This window comes from Falco naumanni, chromosome 3 (assembly GCF_017639655.2).
Source record: "Falco naumanni isolate bFalNau1 chromosome 3, bFalNau1.pat, whole genome shotgun sequence".
Taxonomy (NCBI): Eukaryota; Metazoa; Chordata; class Aves; order Falconiformes; family Falconidae; genus Falco; species Falco naumanni.
Window position 1 is genome coordinate 23,180,857 of NC_054056.1, and position 17,003 is coordinate 23,197,859.

Genomic DNA, 17,003 nt, shown 5'->3' on the forward strand with positions numbered 1-17,003 from the left:
CCCAGCCCCACTTTTAGGGAGCGCTGAATGAGCTCCCTCAGGAACCACGAAGACGTAGCATACAAGTCCCTGCTACCGTGTATGTCGAAGTAAGTTTTTAATGGCTGGTTAATTATGATATCACTACATTTTATTGCAATATAGTACTATTTAAGCACTTTTAAAAATGCAAGGTGTACAAAGATTAAATTAAGACTGTAAATTGACTAAATATTTGGTTTTTATATAAATAGGTCATAACCACACTGTTGACATGTAATACTGTTATAATACAACAGTTAAACTGGTGAGTCTACACAACAGAAGCTGTCTGTAGTTAAACAAGGAAACAAAGTTGAAAAGACCATGTTAAAACAAAAAACTACTAAGATCAACAGGTTGGGATTGTAAGTAGCAACAAACATATTCACTCAGCTCCTGAGTAATTCAAGTTTTACAGTACACATTAAAAAATATCATTTCTTCCCATCAACACTATATATCCAAACCATCAGGTGTTTATGCATTTTGCAAATTACACTGATTGAACTATGTAACAATGGCGGTGGAGGTTGGCAAGTCATCCTGCTCGACGTTTACATCACCCACACGCTAAAACATCCACGTCTCCTCTTCCGTCCCACCACAAGGTAGCAGGATTTTTGGTTTGTTTTGGACAATCATTTCAAGGATCAGTACTTGTCAATCCAGATGTCTGACATTATCAGTGATAGTTTCAACTCTTAGTTGTCTAAGAGGTTTTAAGATGGAAGTTTTCTCCTAACACTAAGTTAGAAATCATTTGCATCATGCTGTAAACTAGGAAGCAACATAAAGCAACAGACTTGTCCTTAGTACATAATTAAAATTCCAAATTCCAGTCAGCCGAGCTGGTCTACCTTCCGCGTGGAGCATGCCACCCCACCTTTCGGACCTTCCAATGCATAGCTAGTGGAGGTAGTCTTCCACTGTGGCGAAGGCGCAGGATCCGATCCCTGATCGAGCCATCAATCCTAGACACTGCGACGCCTGTCCCATCGCCAGGGCGAGCGGCGGCTGCTTTGGCAGGTTGTGAGTCTCTGAAAAAGCACCACAGGGGCAGTGAAAATGCCCGATTAATTTCAGAGCAACGCGCTGAACACTGACAACCGCTCGGCTTGCTTCAACCACTCTGCCCAGATGTCTCTCTTGCTCCTGCAGCAAGACAGAGCAGGAACAAGGTGACATTTCCAACCCCCCCGCACAGCACCGCTGCTGAGCGGGCCCGGGTTCGCTTTGCACCAGAAGGGTGACGACACCCGCTCCGTTAACGCGCCCCTTTTACCAAGAGCGTACCCCATCGCGGCTGGACTGGGTCAGCCACCCAGCCCCAAGCGGGACACGAGGCGCTGCGCACCACCGTGCAGCCCGCCAGGCCCTACTCACCGAGTATTGCACTATTAAGTACAGAGCACACAGGTTCTCTTTGTATCGGGTCAAGCTGATTCCCCACAGGGCTGCTCCAGGGATCTGAATACGCCAGTAAACTGAAGGCGTCCTGCAGAAAGATGACGTTAGCTGTATCTCACAGCTACACTGCACTCGTGAAAACGAGGGCTATTTTCTTCACCCATTATTTTGATTCAGGGATTCATTAAAAGGTGACTGTCAGTGTCCTTCATCAATACAAAAGGATAAAAAACTGTAGCAGGACTTGTGCCATTTTGAGCAAGCAGTGTTTTGCCCATCAGGAAGAAAAACAGTTGGCGGTGTTTTAGGAAGCGATGGGGAAGGAGAAAACACTGAAAATTGCACGCATTCAGTCTTTGGCAGGGGAATTTTTTCCAGAGCATTCTCAAACCAAGGTAAACTGAGCAAGACGCAGAGTACTAACAAGAGCACATTTCAGGCACCTGTATCAATCCTCTTCCTTGCGGTTCACGGATCACAAGAGCTGAAAGTGGCACTTTGGCTCGCAAGGCCAAGCTACATGGTCAGAAATGAGAGGGAAGTGCTAAATTCACCTCTGGTTTCAATTGTCTTACAGTATGAAATTACCTTCCCTGCGAACACGCTGCGTGCGCAAGACAGGAGCCAAGAGCAGAATACTGCTCTCAGACACACACAGAATTTTAAAAATGGCAGAAGATAAAGCCCAGCAGTATTGCAGCGCCACGTGCTGCGGAAAGCTGCTGGGCGGCACGGTTGCTCACCTGAACACCCCCACAATTCCAAGATCACACATACCTTGAGCATTTTCTTATTCGCTGTGTTTTTGCCACATTCTCTTCTTAGCTGCTCGCTCATTGCTTGCAATTCTCTTCCAAAATGGATCATTCTTTCAATCGCCGCTTGGCTGCCACCACATAGCTGACGTCTTAACTGACTTGAATCTACTTCTGCAAAAACGATATCGTCATCATCACCGCTAGCAGGGCGGACAGTAACAGATCTATGGACCTAGAGAATCTGCACTGATTTCACCCAGAAGACACCTCCTTCCCAGAAAGCAAGCCCCTGGGGGCAGAGACCTTGCCACAATGTTCTACACCGAGCACTGCTGAGCTGCTCCTTAAGGAACGTTAAAGGGACTTAGTTAACTAACATCAAAGGCTGTCTACACACGCTGTTTATTTTGCAATGGTTAATTTTAAACTGACTATAAACCAAGTTCTACCCTAAAATTTTATGGGAGTTTATTAACAACAAAAATAAGCAGTTGTCGACGCAGTTCTACCTTGGTAATGCTTTGGTGTTGCACTTCTGAAGTGCTGGAACTGAATCTGGAACTGCTAATTAGGGGGTTAAAACCCCTGAACTGCCCCAACAGCCACCGTGGGTGTTGCCACAAGATGGTCACTTAGACCGTTCATACTCCTTGTAGAATGTATTAGTTTAATAATTTGGACATTTTGTTACATTTGGTAATCAAGCCAAACCCTACAATTGGTTTCTTTTTGTTCCTACAGTATTCCCCCCCCCCCCCCCCCCCCCCCGAGCGATTTTAAAATATATTAATGCAGTTTATGAACAGTAAATCAACCCTTGGCATCTCTGAAAGTTCTGCCTTCTTTTTTTTAAATTTACAACTAAAGCAACCTGTAAAAAAAGGGGGGGAGGGGCATTTATCCATTCCTTGCCTTTTTTCAGCAACGGAATTGAGTACACTTGAATTACAAAATCATTCTTCTGATTTTAATATTGCTCTCTGTTTTGACCTATGCTATGTGTTTCGACCAGTATTTCAAACAAGGATTTGTAAGTGGCCACTTTTTTTTTTTTTTTTTCTCTTAGATATCACCTCTGGAAAAAATCTACCTACTTAACATTACATACACAGAACTAAGGAGTATATACTTCATATCTCAAAAAGCAAAAAACCCACCAAACTCAAACCGGGTGGGGGGTGGGGGTGGGGAAGGGTAAACAAGGTAGGTTGAGGAGTCACATTTCTTTTTTACAAAGGTGAAGCACCCACAAGTCTTCAAGCAGCGGTGTTTGTTGTGAGCTGCAGCCCAACCTAGGACATCATTTTCCAAAGACAGAAAACAACTACATAAAAAAACAACCACCACAAACAACTCTGCGCCCTGTGCAGCCGCTTCATGTCTGACACAGCCAGCCTCTGTGGAAAAGGCTGCAAAGAGAGTAAAGAAGTGAGGCCTTGTTATTATCCAGTTACAGAACGTAACGCAGGGAAAACAGCCTGGCAATCCGCATCTCCCGCCTCCGGGGCTGGAGCAGAATTAGAGCTGCTTTGCAACAGTTATCTGGTGTTTACCAGCAAAGCTGCGTGGTCAGCAGCAGCACGTCCCCCCCAGCTCTGCAGCGGTCACAGATGGCTCCGGGTATCACTGCATCCTCCAGGCTTACCAGGGACCTCCCAAGTGTCACATTTCATTTAAACATTATTAACTGACACATTATGGTTTGAGAAGACAGTTCTGCAACTGCAGAACCGGCTGGGCTGGATTCCTCCACTCCCTGGGAGGTGGGCAGCAGGAACAACCGCTGCCCCAGCCCCTCTGCACCGACATGACCTGACCGCCCTTACTGGGTGGGGACAGGATCTTTTTATGGTGTGCTGCCCATCAGAGGGAATTTAAATATTTGATTGTCACTAATGTCAACAGGTACGACCAGTATACAAAAACAGGTTAAGTAGAAGTTATTGGTTAGACCACAACTATGTGAAACGGGGTAGTTTTGGGCAGAAAACTTGCTTGGTTTTTTACATCTCAGTTCCCAAATACAGCTCTTTTCTTGAGCATTTAATACTAGCACTTTGCATTCTTCAATGTAAGTGATCTGGAGTTTCCACTCTTACTGGTGAGTGCCATGAGAACCACGAATGGTAAGAGGACTAGGGGAAGAGGGAGAAGCAACCTGCCAAGCCGAACCCAGGTGTGCTACGCAACAGCATGTTTCTTCTCAAGGGTACTTCCTTAGAAATGATGCTAATTTCAATATCCATGAGTCGCCAGTTTCCCCTGTTCTCACACTGACACTGGACCACCTAAATCAGTGGTTATAAAATTTACATCTAATAACAGCAAAACAAGCCAAAAAAAAAAAAAAAAAAAAAGATTTGAACTAATACCCCTAATTTTCAAGTTGGGAAGCATTGCAAGTAAAAACATAACCTTGTTGCCATCACTTAATAAAAATGTAAGAAATATCACTGCAGACCCATTTCTGTGTCACATTCTTCCATTTCGTGATCATGTTTAGAACTACCATTTAGGAAGCCATTGGATGAAGTCTCAGCAACTCCATTGGAGTAGTGATCTGTTTCCATGTCTACATCATTGCTGAAAAGAGAATAATAAATAAAAGTTTTACTTGCATTGAAGTACTTTGTGTTCTCTTCTTCACAACTTCAGCACAGTACTTTCTCATCTTGGCTACTGAAAAGCTGCTTTTAAATATTACCAAGTTTTTCCCACAGCAACTGGCGATACCAGAGCACCAGGGAGGTTGTAAGGCGCTCTCAACTAGCATCAGCATCCACTGAAACAACAGTTTCAGATGCTGAAAAATTAAACGTGTCCACCATTATCAGGAGTTAGTATAACACTTTCTAAATACACACCAAAAAGTTCTTACCTTGTTTGGGTATCTACATACACAGAGCTGGAGAAAAAGCGTTGAGAAAATATACTATTCCCACTTCTTTAAAAAAACCCCACAGTTAACTCAATATATAGCCTACTTTAAGACTATCATATTTAGGTAAATGGATTCCAAAAAAGCCTTCATCTGTCATTTACTCTCAGTAGAATGACAAGGCAAAAGAAGAATAACCCCAAGCAAATACTGAGTAAACCAAGACACTGAAGAGAGATACTAGGGGCAAATTCAGAGCATGTAACTCCTCACACCACTTTGCTCGCAGCGGGTCACAGAAGCACTTTCAGAAAATGCCAGCGCGGCTTTGGGGACTGAGCTTTGCAGACAGTTACATCTGAATCTGTTCTGTTTCGCCATGGAGAATGACAACCTAAACGCTCTCTCAGGACCAGAGAGATTCAATTTGAAAGTTTAATATCTTGCTTCCACGTAACCAGAAATACTCAGCTTCCTTTGCGGAAAGAAACCAAAAGGCCTCTCTGACTGGGCAACACTGCAGCCAAGGAATTGTCCTCCTCCTGTGACAAATCTCAAAGTTGCTCGGACACTGCCAGACTTTTTGGCAGAGGCAATTGCTGACGCAAACACAAATCATGAAGTTAAAAAATGTTACTCTTACTTGTCCCCCCCTATCGTCACCATCCAACTGAAATATTTTTTTGTTATCACCACCACATCATCGCATCCCCCTTGGGAGTTCTGGGAATCCATTTTGGACAGCCCAGCTGAGTCCTGTTATATATTTCACATCAAGTCAGGTTCTGCTGCATCTGTGCAACCAGAGCTGAGTATTTACTGGTTATGAATAACCCTGTTAACCCTGGTTAATACATCCATTTTCATGCTCTGAATTGAATGTGTTTGCACAAGGGACAGTGATTGGAGTAGGCAAACAGCTCTTGTGTGTGCAGTGGAGGGGAGTTCACATTTCATACGCATCTCAATTGTGTTTACTTTGCAGATACTGCCACAAACTGAGAGTATCTAAAAAACCTTTCACTACCTACAGGCAACATGCTTAAATCAATGTCAGTGGCTTCAATTAAAATCTCAAGTGCCAGAGAGCTAGTTAATCTTCACTATACAGCTTCAAAACTGGCCATAAATAGCTATACGCCAGGTAATTTATTTTTGTCCATTGCATTTCTTTAACCAAACACAAGAAAACAGTCTATTGAGCTTGAGCAGTTAAAACCAGATCACACTAGGGTGATCACAAGCTGTTGGCCCCTTACACTGGATGTTTTAACTGTCCTTGAGGAAAGGAAAAAAAAAAAAAAATCACATCAAATCCCACTGAACACTCTTCTCTGCAATACAAACACATGGACAACACAAGCCTTCATGTCAGTTAGAAGCATCTGAAGTTTGTTCACCTGGAATAGCTGTTAACCTGCTGTGATCTTGATACATTTATGTTGTTCAGCTCTGGTACATTCAAGCTGGTAGTCGTGTGTTTACTGTGACAGTATGATTGATGCGCTTTATTCGATATTACTCCATTACTGCAACTACTTTCAAACCCTGAAAGAAAGTTTTAATAATTGTCATAATCTACAAACTTATTTGTAAGTACCGATTTATAGAAGTGAAGTAAGTATCACTTAATTGTTCCTGGTCCGGAAACTCTCGATTTGCCAAACAAATAAACCAAAATACTCAGCCTCCGTATTTCAGGTATTTGAACCTTTAAGGCTTCTACATTGCAGAAGTTCAGCATCATTAACAAATACCAACACATACCTGTGAAGGCTTTTCAGGTGTACTTAGCCATCAGAAACCCAGAAAACTGCATCAAGGTATAATAGTTTTTTTTAGAACTGATACACTGTTTCTGAAAGACCTGAAAATCTTTTCTAGGCCACTGTAATCTTTATGAATGGAAGCAGACACACATCTTACTAATTCCTAATCACATAATTCTCTCGATAAATACGCAGTAAAATTCAGTGCTGAAAATACATGTTGCTACACATAAATACAACCTCACTCCCTCTCTCCCCTGTATAATTATTTTAATTGTTAATATTTGCTTTGCTAAATAAAATTACACCATGTTGTGAAATTATGATGTCTTGGCTAAAATCTCTTCTGACCCTTCTAAAATACAATCGAGAAACTACTCTTTGAAGCAAACATGTAATTGCCAGTTCTGTCAAGCACAAAAGCTGGAGCTCCCTAGTATCTTCTAAGTAAGAAAGAGGTCACAGGAAGGGTTTATTATAAACAAAACAGTTGTGGCCATTCAGGAAATCCCAAACCGCAATTCTAATAATACATTCATCAACTTGCTGATTAAGTGGTGCCTTTGCTTTCAAAATTAGGAAGTCTGAGGTACTTTCTGCAAGACATCCCAATAAGCACCTGCAGAACAGAAAACCTAAGCAGATCTCCACTCACACACGATAGCATTGCCTTGGCACAGAGGGAAGAAAGGCGAAGCCACTGCCTTTCCAGGGGCAGCAGGGATGCCGGTGGCCTGGCTACACTGGCTTCCTACTCAACCCCACCAAGAGAAATAAAAAGTCCCCAGTCAGCGCCAGTTTGGATTTAAGAATGAAACAGAAGTGAAAACTGACAGCCTCTACTACCTTCAGAATCTTGGGTTCAAAGATGACATGTTCAAGTACCATTTTAACATGCCCAAGACCTTCCCTGCAGGGGTGCTTTGGAGGGTGCGGGAGTCTCCCCACAGGCATGGGGCAGCTCCGAAGGTTTCCCACCACCTCGACACTTCTCACAACTGTTTCAACCGCGCAGACTGAAATTTGGCTGCCAGCAGGAAGTCTTTTACCTAACCCCACCACCTAGCTCCTGGCATTTCCTACACAAAAGCAGCTGTTCCTACTACTCCATTAAACACCACAGGAGATGGACCGTATACACCACTTACTGGATTTAAAACATTTTGCCCAAGCCATATATTATAATTGAAAGGACAGAATTTTTTGTCAGAACCTTTCACCTCCCAGAAACAAGTATTTCTTTAGAAATCAGTGGCAAACTAATTTGCAAACCCTTAGTAAAACCAAGAGCACGTGCAAAAAAGGTTTGATTCTATTTATATACTCTCCCTTTCCCCAGTGACTGAGAATCACGTATTTTAATCATTAAAACTATACAAAGTATTCAGTATCAACTCTCCAGTAAAACAAATTGTCAGTCTGTGAGTATTTGTAAGGTCTCCCAATACTTAATTGAAAATTAAAAAAAAAAAAAAAAAAAAAATCATCTGCACGGTGTGGTGGATCCAAATCTATGTACTCTATCTTCCACACCAACTTACCAGAAAAGTGTGTGCCGCTCCCTTTGCCTGTTGCCAAATTGTGAATATTCATTCCATGGCTGGGACTCATGCTAGGACTACTGAATGATCGTGGGCTAACAGGGTAACTGTCTTGAGATTTTGGACTGTGGCCTCCCAAACACCGCACTTCACTGTCCGTACCATTCACCATCTCTATAAACTGGCGCACCCTAAACAAAAGGCAAAAAAGTTAAGCTAATAAAACAATTTTCACATTTCAATTTACCAACGATTTAATTTTAGTGTTAAATATACAAAGAGTCTGACTCAACAAAATGCTGGATGTCAGTAACCCAATCATCAATAAGCTTTGGAGTATTCAGCCAAAAATACGCAATTACAAAATTTGTGAGGGAGGAGAACAGGAATATTGTCCTCTGAGGACAGACTTTGTCAATAAGTCTTCAAAGTTTAGAGAAGCTATATTTTCTTGGTTTAACTGTTTGGTTTTATTGGCAGGGGCAAGGTTATTTCTTGAGAAGGATATGTCGTTACGTTGTCACGTCTATCATTTCTCTCAAAGTAAATGAGAACAGAGTTTGACATTAAACGGTAACTTAACATTAAACATTTGCACTAGAAAACGGTCTGAAAAGCAAGCTCAGATACAAACCTTCCCTTTAGAGGCTGTTGCTCTTTGTCAATTTTATTTTAGATAAGGAGGTTTTACTATGGACTTTAAGGAAGCTGAGAACTACTGCTTTATGTTTTTAGGCTTAGATAGCCTCAATAGAGCAGGCAAAATTTAGAAAGACAGATTGAGAAAAAGATAACATACAGTTGACGTTATCGAGTGAAGTCTTTGATCAAAATGTTCTCATTTTGTGAATTCTGTGGTAAGTCTGCAGTACTATCACATGAATTCTGTTCAGCACTTGAACGTGACAGACTTCAAACACATTCCAAGTTACTTAACTGAACATGAAACTTAAAGTGCTTTGTTCTTATAGAAGATAACAGGTTTTTTTCCGCATTCAAACACTACAACATGATACAAAATTCTGGAAGATCAGCGCAGCTGGCAAGTAAAAATGCCAGAACGAAGGTGACTATTGTGTGCCTGGGAAGCCAAGAGATCTCTCTGGAATTATGGAATTTGCACAGTATTAGCCACAGGTTTCTAGTAAAGTGACATGGAGTGAAACAGCTCATTTAAACTGGTCTTTAAAGTCAGTCACCCATTTGGAGGAACAGACCAACTTATGCCAACAGGACTCTTGACCATCTTGAATATGATGATACTATATCAGTTTACATTTTAAGTTTTACTTGACACCCAAACCAATTAAAATTTATTAAAAAAATTATAAAACTTAGTTCTAGAGAACAAGTCTACAGCAAGATGTGAATTATGCTGCAAAACAGGACCTCGATGACAAAACCTAGTTAAACATGTAGCAAATAATATAGCATAAAAAAGTGCAGTATACACATTTTCTAAAAAACGCTGCTTAACTTTGTTTAAACTTCTGTGAAAGCTTTAAATGAGTAACTGTCTTGTCTCAGAAGGTACTGTGCCATCTATAAACACACATCTGTATAATTTGAAGACTCACTTTAATGCAAATAAGAGATTAGGATTTCTTTCTAGTAAACTTGGATACAACTGTTGTGTTGTTTCAATGGCTTCTCCCATTCTTCCTGCTAAAACCAATTTCTGAATTCCTGTTCACCAAAAAACAAATAAGAGATTAGGATTTTTTTCTAGTAAACTTGGATACAGCTGTTATGTTGTTTCAATGGGTTCTCCATTCATCCTGCCAAAACCAGTTTCTGAATTTCTGTTCACCAAAACCAACATCAGTTAAATGGACAGCTTACGGATTCATACATGTAAATTAACGATTAAGACACTGCAACCATCAATCAACAAGGTGTTTTCCTCTTAGAAAAAAATAGTGTAAAGAAAGATCATGCTTCCTTAAAATGTTCAATAGGAAAATTTAAGAACTGCACTCCACCTACATATATCTAAATGAGTACTCTGTATTTTTATTTATTGCCAGCATACAACTACTTTGTACTCAGATTGCACATTTAGAGCTAGCTTAAGATTGCAGACACTCTTCTGTGATTTGTCATTTTCACACCTTTATAAATAAGCACATACCAAACTATCGTCACCCAAGAACATCCAAATTGCATCCCACTCCCATAGGTTCAATTTGGACTAATAAAAAACAAAATTTAGTCTTTCTCACCTACAAGACATACTTCCAGTCAGGTTACAGTTGACTAAACCTTTCCACAACAGTCCCTGCTTTAATTGATGCTTCTGTTGCTGTAACCTGGCACAAGTCGCAAACAGCCTCACAGGTCTTACCGCACCAACAGAGAAATCGATCCAAATGAGAAACTGCCCAACGAACGGGCTATTTTTCAGCCAGAGCAGTTCCCCCATCTGGTACGGCATGCAGTCACACAAATGCTTTTGTTCACTGAGCAGGGATTTAAATGAACGGGGAAGGTGTTTTTAATCAGGCTGCCAAACAGCACTGCCACAGCAAGTCAGAACTGAACTGCTGTTAGTTCTCCTTGTCCTCTTCCCCCTCACATCTGTTAAGCAGGAAAACTCAATTTTGATTTAACTTATAAAGCATTCCCTAATCTCTACCCCTTTTCACACTTAAGATAAAAAGTCTAAATGTTTGCCAAGACTAAGTTTTATATTCCTGTTTGTGACTGACCATTAGCTCTCACAAACACTCGTTTAGAGACATTACACACATTTGTTTGAGACAGATCACAATTTTCCATTCAAGAGAAAGACAACAGGTAATGTACCACATTCCGCTACATCAAACAAGTTCCAAAGCGTTAACCCGCTGTTCATACGTGTGTAACTTTACATGACAGCAAAGAACCGTACTATGGAGTGGTCCTGAAAGGAAATTCTACAGTGATGCGTAAGATAAAGTTTTACATAATATTTGTTTAAGGGAGGAAAAAAGGATGTAACATGCTTTCCAGCCTTACTTTGTCTATTTTTAATGGAAGCTAATTCTTCTAGCACAGTCTGGTCTGTGGATCTGGCGAATGCCTCTGCTGTTGCACAGTATCCATGGTGAACTAAGTAAGATGATACCATTCTAAAAATAAACAAACACAAAACCCAGAAACATTCATTAAATACAGATAAAAACCCAAAACTTCTTGAGTGTAAAAACCCTTTTCTGAAAAAAATGTGACTGAATTAAAAGAAGTCTACTTGAAACTCAGAAATTTCTGTACAAGTCAGACAAAAGTAATTAAGAGGTAGTATCTTCTTCAAAACACTGCACAGAAAAAACAGTTTAAAAGATGTCTCATTTTACGATTTTTTAATAAAATAATAAATATTTCTTTATTTTATTTATTATAATAAAAATCATTAATCATCTAAAGGCAGGCTCAGTTAAAATATTACCTGCTAATTAAATTTCTTTTTTTGCCCATTACATACACTGAAGTGAAAATTCTGCATGTTTTTTCTTTGTTTTCACTGAAGAAATAAAAAATGCAAAGCCACAACCACTGTTTTTCCAACAGAGACACTAACAACCCACAACTTAACGTGGCATGCTGAAGGCTGAGAATGTGGAGGGAAATTTCCAGAGCCCAAAGTATTAAAACTGCCCACTACAACCACAGCAATTTTTCTAAACTCCCCGAACTACATTACATAGGTCAAATCAGAATGGAAGGCTTACACTTATACATTATAAACTCTTTATTATTAATGGTGTATACAACTCTTCCCCAAACATCTATTCACGATCAATTTCATACATGTTTATCAAACCTGCTAACAAAATTTTTTGTACCAGTTTTTAATACTATCTTTAACGTTTTGCATAAGACAACAGGTACAATGTTTTAAACATCTTTGAAACCATGCAATTATTAACATTTTTTTAAAATGAACAATATTCAAAGTCTTACTTCTGAATCATTGTTTGCCACTCTCCTTCCCGATCTCCTATCGGAAATCTGTCAATCTGTGCTTGAATTTTGGTTCTCCATTCTCGCATATAGTCTTCAATATCAAATACAAATGGGTGTTGTCCAAAATTAGCATCCACAACCTCTCCTGGTGTTTGAAGCCCTACTGTAGGGTACAAGTTTGGCTGCAAGAAATTTTTTAATTATTTTTTCCTCTTATTCTAAATTCCCCGCTTTGTTTGTTTTTCCATCTCTGTAATAATATCCCCAATGCTACTAGTAGCGTGAAGAAGCAAATATCTCTGGATCATCTGTCCAGCTGTTAAAACAACTTCTACGATTCCAGCAATACAATGACTGATTAATTTTACTCCCAGTGGCCATATTTTTTTTTATTTTGAATTAAGAAAGCCTTGCTGATAATTTTAGTAAAACTTTCTAAACTGTGCTAAAGTTTACAACTTTTGGTTTCAATTTCACAAAATATTAAATACCATTTTTTTGAATTATTTTAAAGACCAGGATTAAAGTTCCTTTTAAAAAGAGAACAAAAATTAAACTTACAAAGTGGGCCATTTTCCTTTTGGGGTGAAATACTTAAAACATGGGTGAATCTTAGCAGTAAGAACTGACAGGATAGAGAACTCATTAGCCTCAAAGTCCAAGTGTAGCACCTAAAAAGAACTGTAACAGTGCATTGAAGTTCTCGTGAATTCCTGGACTTGTATCTAGAAAAAGATTTTTAAAGCCTTTATTGCTGTCTCAGTTTTATTTTCTGCTTAGAGATTAGGTCTCCATGCAAACTTGAAATATGCCAAATATGAGAAAAATAAACTCTGCCTGGTGGGATTAAAGTAACTTTCTTAAATGCAACTAGCATCTCAGCAACGGCAGTGCAGTCAGTTGGGGTATTGTTGCTGGGTTTTCTTTACTTATAAATATACCTACATTGTATTTACACCGCAATCAATGGTGGTATGGCATGTTGGTCTACAGAACCACATGCTAATTAAGTCAAAGCTATCAGAAGTTACCAATATGCAGATTGGTAGGAACACTGAAGCCCAGCAAACCCATTGAAATTAAAGAAAAATACTCTGGTTGTTAAAACCATGCCCAAGCTGATCTTGCTCCCATTTCTACACACACCCACTTTTTTCTTTTTTTTTTTAAATAAACCTTGCTCATAGTCAAGAGGCTAGTCTAGACTAACCAAGAAAGCACAAGCCTCAAATGTTTTAATGAGACCAAAAAGCCAGTGGCAGGGGCTGAGAGGCACCCCGGGCTACTGACTTCATTTTTCTTTAGTACCTTAGTATATTTATTATTCCTTAGTATAAATAAGATCTATTTATCTTAGTATCCTATTCCTTAGGAATCTTCATTTCCTTAATACAGCATCCTAAGGCCACTGCAAACGGAGCAGCTGCCAGATGGAAGTGCATCACACACAGCGCCCTAACCAAAATAAATCAGAAACGAACGGATGAGAAAGAAACAAAGTAAGTGCAGCATCATGCCTGTACCAGTAGCACAGGGAACATATTCATAACAGTTTTAAAGGAAGTACAATGTAATTGACTGGACTTCAGGTATCTGCAGCTTTCTTTCAAAAAATTTGATATGTTTGATCTTATGGAGTGAACAATATAGAGAAAGATTTTGAAAATGAGGCATTAAGAATGAGTTATAGTGACAACGTCTGAAGTAGCCTGACACACGCACACACACGCACTGTGCTGGTGCTGAATACAGCTTATAGCCTGCATGTAAGGCCTGCATGTGTCAAATAAAGTATGTACTAACTACTTGTATGTATTATTTTCTGCTAAACTTCCGTTAGAACTGCCTGTTAAAAAGCTGAAAAGGAAAACCCCTGTGAAGATCGGTGTAAAAACCAAAAACATTTTGCTTCAACTAAATCACTACTGAAATGAGGAGAAACATCTGATATTAAATAGGTTAAGAAGATTATCATTGCATTTCCAAGAAGCGTAAGGTAAATGCAAGTTACATGTGAAACTGCTGTTTATAACATAAAGGAAAGCTGTTCAAAAATGCACTTATCTTACCGGTAAATCTGTGAAAGCGATGCCTGTAACAAAAAGAAAATTAAGATTAATTTCCATAAGTATGGATTCTGGCCTCATTTTCTTAAGTGTATCATTGCATGTTCAGAAAACTCACCCAAACGACCTTAGAAATAAGCAGTTAAGTATGGTGACATCCACGATGTGCATGAGTGATAAAAGTGCAATACTTGGCAAAAGTAACTGTCATTCAAAAGTACTCAACTGGCCCTCAGTTTTGGGGTGTAAGATTTAGAAACCTCAGAGATATGCAGATTAGAAACTACAAAAATCTTGGCTACAGATTAAAATTAAGAGGAAAACCAAGAATATCTGAAGATATTTTTTCACTTGCATGTCTCAATGCTGCAGCACCAGGATTTATTGGTGTGCCTTCTTGTTTGCTATTACTTTTCTTCATAAGTAGAATTATCCTTACACGAGCAGCACATGTCTATAATGTCCCAAACTAGTCTGATAAATGTTTCCCTCTAATCCATGCCAGGGTGCTTTGGTTTTCAAAAAGAACAGATTAATATCTCGTTATATAATTACAAGCATTCATCTACCCATAAGACCAGGGCAGTGATGTTGCTGTCTCAGGATTAGAGAAAAATCTGACCTCTTCACTTCAGGAACTTTACGCAATATGGATGGGGGGTGGGGATGAGCTTTTAGTTAAAAAAATAAGTATCAGGAAATCTCCTTCTGACAGCCAAATGATAACAGTATTTCATAATTTCCTTTATTGTTGCAAGTATTCAGGTTTTTTCACGACTGCATAATGATTCAAATGCCCTTATGCCTTCAAACTCTTATTTATTTTGCATCACTGTCTTTTCAAATTTAAGATTAAAACAAAGCTTTTAATCTTTTGTCCTAAATTCCCCTCCTGTTTTCCTTCTCCATTCTTCACCAAAATTTCAAATCTCAAGAGCATCTGGGATGCTTTACACCCATCTTTGATACAAAAGAAAGACAGAATGAATCTGTCTCCTCCAATCACATCTTAAAGCTATTGTTTTATTTATTACCTGTTTACATCCTAACTTTTTCTAAGCTATTACTACTCTCTCCGTTTGGCACATTTTTGACATCCAGCTCACCCTTTTCCAAAATAATCATGGCAGTAGGCAAGATGGATAAATGATAAAAGATGTCATGTGGGTACCGGGGTTTTTTTGGGGGGTTGGTTTTGGTGTGCGGTTGTTTCAGGGTTTTTTTCAACCCAGGATTTCACAACTGCATAAATAATTGCTTAGCCCTTTTTGCAGCATCAAATCCCAGGCTAAGCCAGAGATTTCCAATACTCTAGACTGCATCTGTGGGCCTGAGAAAAAACATTAATCTCCTTCAAGTCATGATCGTACAGGAATTCTGGACAACTAGCAGCAACAACTACTTAGCAACACAGCCAAAATTTCTGATTTCTTCTTCCCCTAAACACAGAATCATTTTTCCTCTGTCAGAAATTCAAGCTAGCAAAGCCCACGACAGCAGAACAGCTGCCAGGTTTCCTTCTGAAATCCATAAAGTGTTTGTCAGACTCTGTCTATGACAGATGACATTTTACTAGCCTCTTGTCACCTGTGCCATTCTGTTCTCTTTGAACAGATTTTAATCACTTCGAGTGTTGTTTCAACAGTCAGACTAATCCAGTCTGCTTGAAGACTTCCACTGAAAGAGCAAGTTCTGCTCCTCCCTTCTTAGCTCTTCCATGCATGTGACGATAAGCGTAGTCAGAAAAACAGTGTCTGTTTAGTGGCTCATCAATCTGATCCACCTTACCTGCAGGCACACTGTTACTAGTTCCCAAAAAGGGAGTAAGACTACCCTTCTCAGCTTTAACCCTGTTAAAGATTTGGGTAAACACAACCTGAGCCTGTTATCTTCCATTCTGACATGTACCCTGAAACAGGGCCAAAATAAATAACTATGCAGTGTGTGGTTCAAGCGTCCCACTGCCATAGCTGTCAAGGTATTAAGTTCCAGGTATATAGACTCATACAATTCAGAAGTAACATCAGGGGATGATAGACCAGAATCACAGAAATGATTACTTGGGATCGACCTCTGGAGGCACCTAAGCCCTGCTCTGAGTAGAGGCAGGAAAACTCCAAAGTTAGATGTTTGCTCAGCGCCTGAGCAAACAGGCAGTCTTGTTCTGAGAGAAAAGGAGAATTTAAACCATGTCCTTCCCCTTAGTACCTTCCAAACCTTCCTCATTTTTGGCAATGTGAGAAAACAGAACAGTGACTTCAAAAGTCCCTATCTCAACAACCTCTTATTTCATTTCAAGATAGTCTCTCTTCTCCTTATCACATTTCCACCCATGACAAAAACCTAATTTCTTCCTTCTGAGCTTCATCCCTTAAAACTCCTACTCCCCTAAGCACAATTCCAAGATCTCTTCCCAGGCCTTTGCTCTCCTTAATGCAGGAAATCGGTTTTTCCTCTTCTTTTGTTACACACTGTATGTTTGCTCATTAAATTTCACTGAATAACAGAATTATTATATATACTGTATAAAGAATTTTAACTCTACTCCCTCTCCTGACTTCTTCAAAATCAAAAATTGTCTTGCAGCATGCAGCATTGCATAATACTAAAATTTACCA

The 17,003-nt window shown here is 39.6% G+C and overlaps 1 protein-coding gene across 3 annotated transcripts in view; it reads right to left on the reverse strand.

The window, feature by feature from the left end:
• Nucleotides 1-112: 112 nt before the first annotated feature.
• RANBP9 (RAN binding protein 9) overlaps nucleotides 113-17,003 on the reverse strand; it is a 40,957-nt gene continuing 24,066 nt past the window's right edge. The window contains exons 5-14 of one of the 3 annotated variants that reach the window (XM_040585523.1): nucleotides 14,389-14,411; nucleotides 12,317-12,501; nucleotides 11,372-11,484; nucleotides 9,952-10,060; nucleotides 8,375-8,565; nucleotides 6,465-6,612; nucleotides 4,696-4,769; nucleotides 2,206-2,357; nucleotides 1,405-1,516; nucleotides 113-1,058 (exon numbers count right to left, since the gene is read on the reverse strand). In XM_040585523.1, the coding sequence (XP_040441457.1) occupies nucleotides 928-1,058; nucleotides 1,405-1,516; nucleotides 2,206-2,357; nucleotides 4,696-4,769; nucleotides 6,465-6,612; nucleotides 8,375-8,565; nucleotides 9,952-10,060; nucleotides 11,372-11,484; nucleotides 12,317-12,501; nucleotides 14,389-14,411 (1,238 nt within the window). In that variant the 3' untranslated portion in view covers nucleotides 113-927. Of the gene's footprint in view, nucleotides 1,059-1,404; nucleotides 1,517-2,205; nucleotides 2,358-4,601; nucleotides 4,770-6,464; nucleotides 6,613-8,374; nucleotides 8,566-9,951; nucleotides 10,061-11,371; nucleotides 11,485-12,316; nucleotides 12,502-14,388; nucleotides 14,412-17,003 lie in introns of those variants that run through there. The other 2 variants (XM_040585522.1, XM_040585524.1) reach the window with 2 other exon arrangements.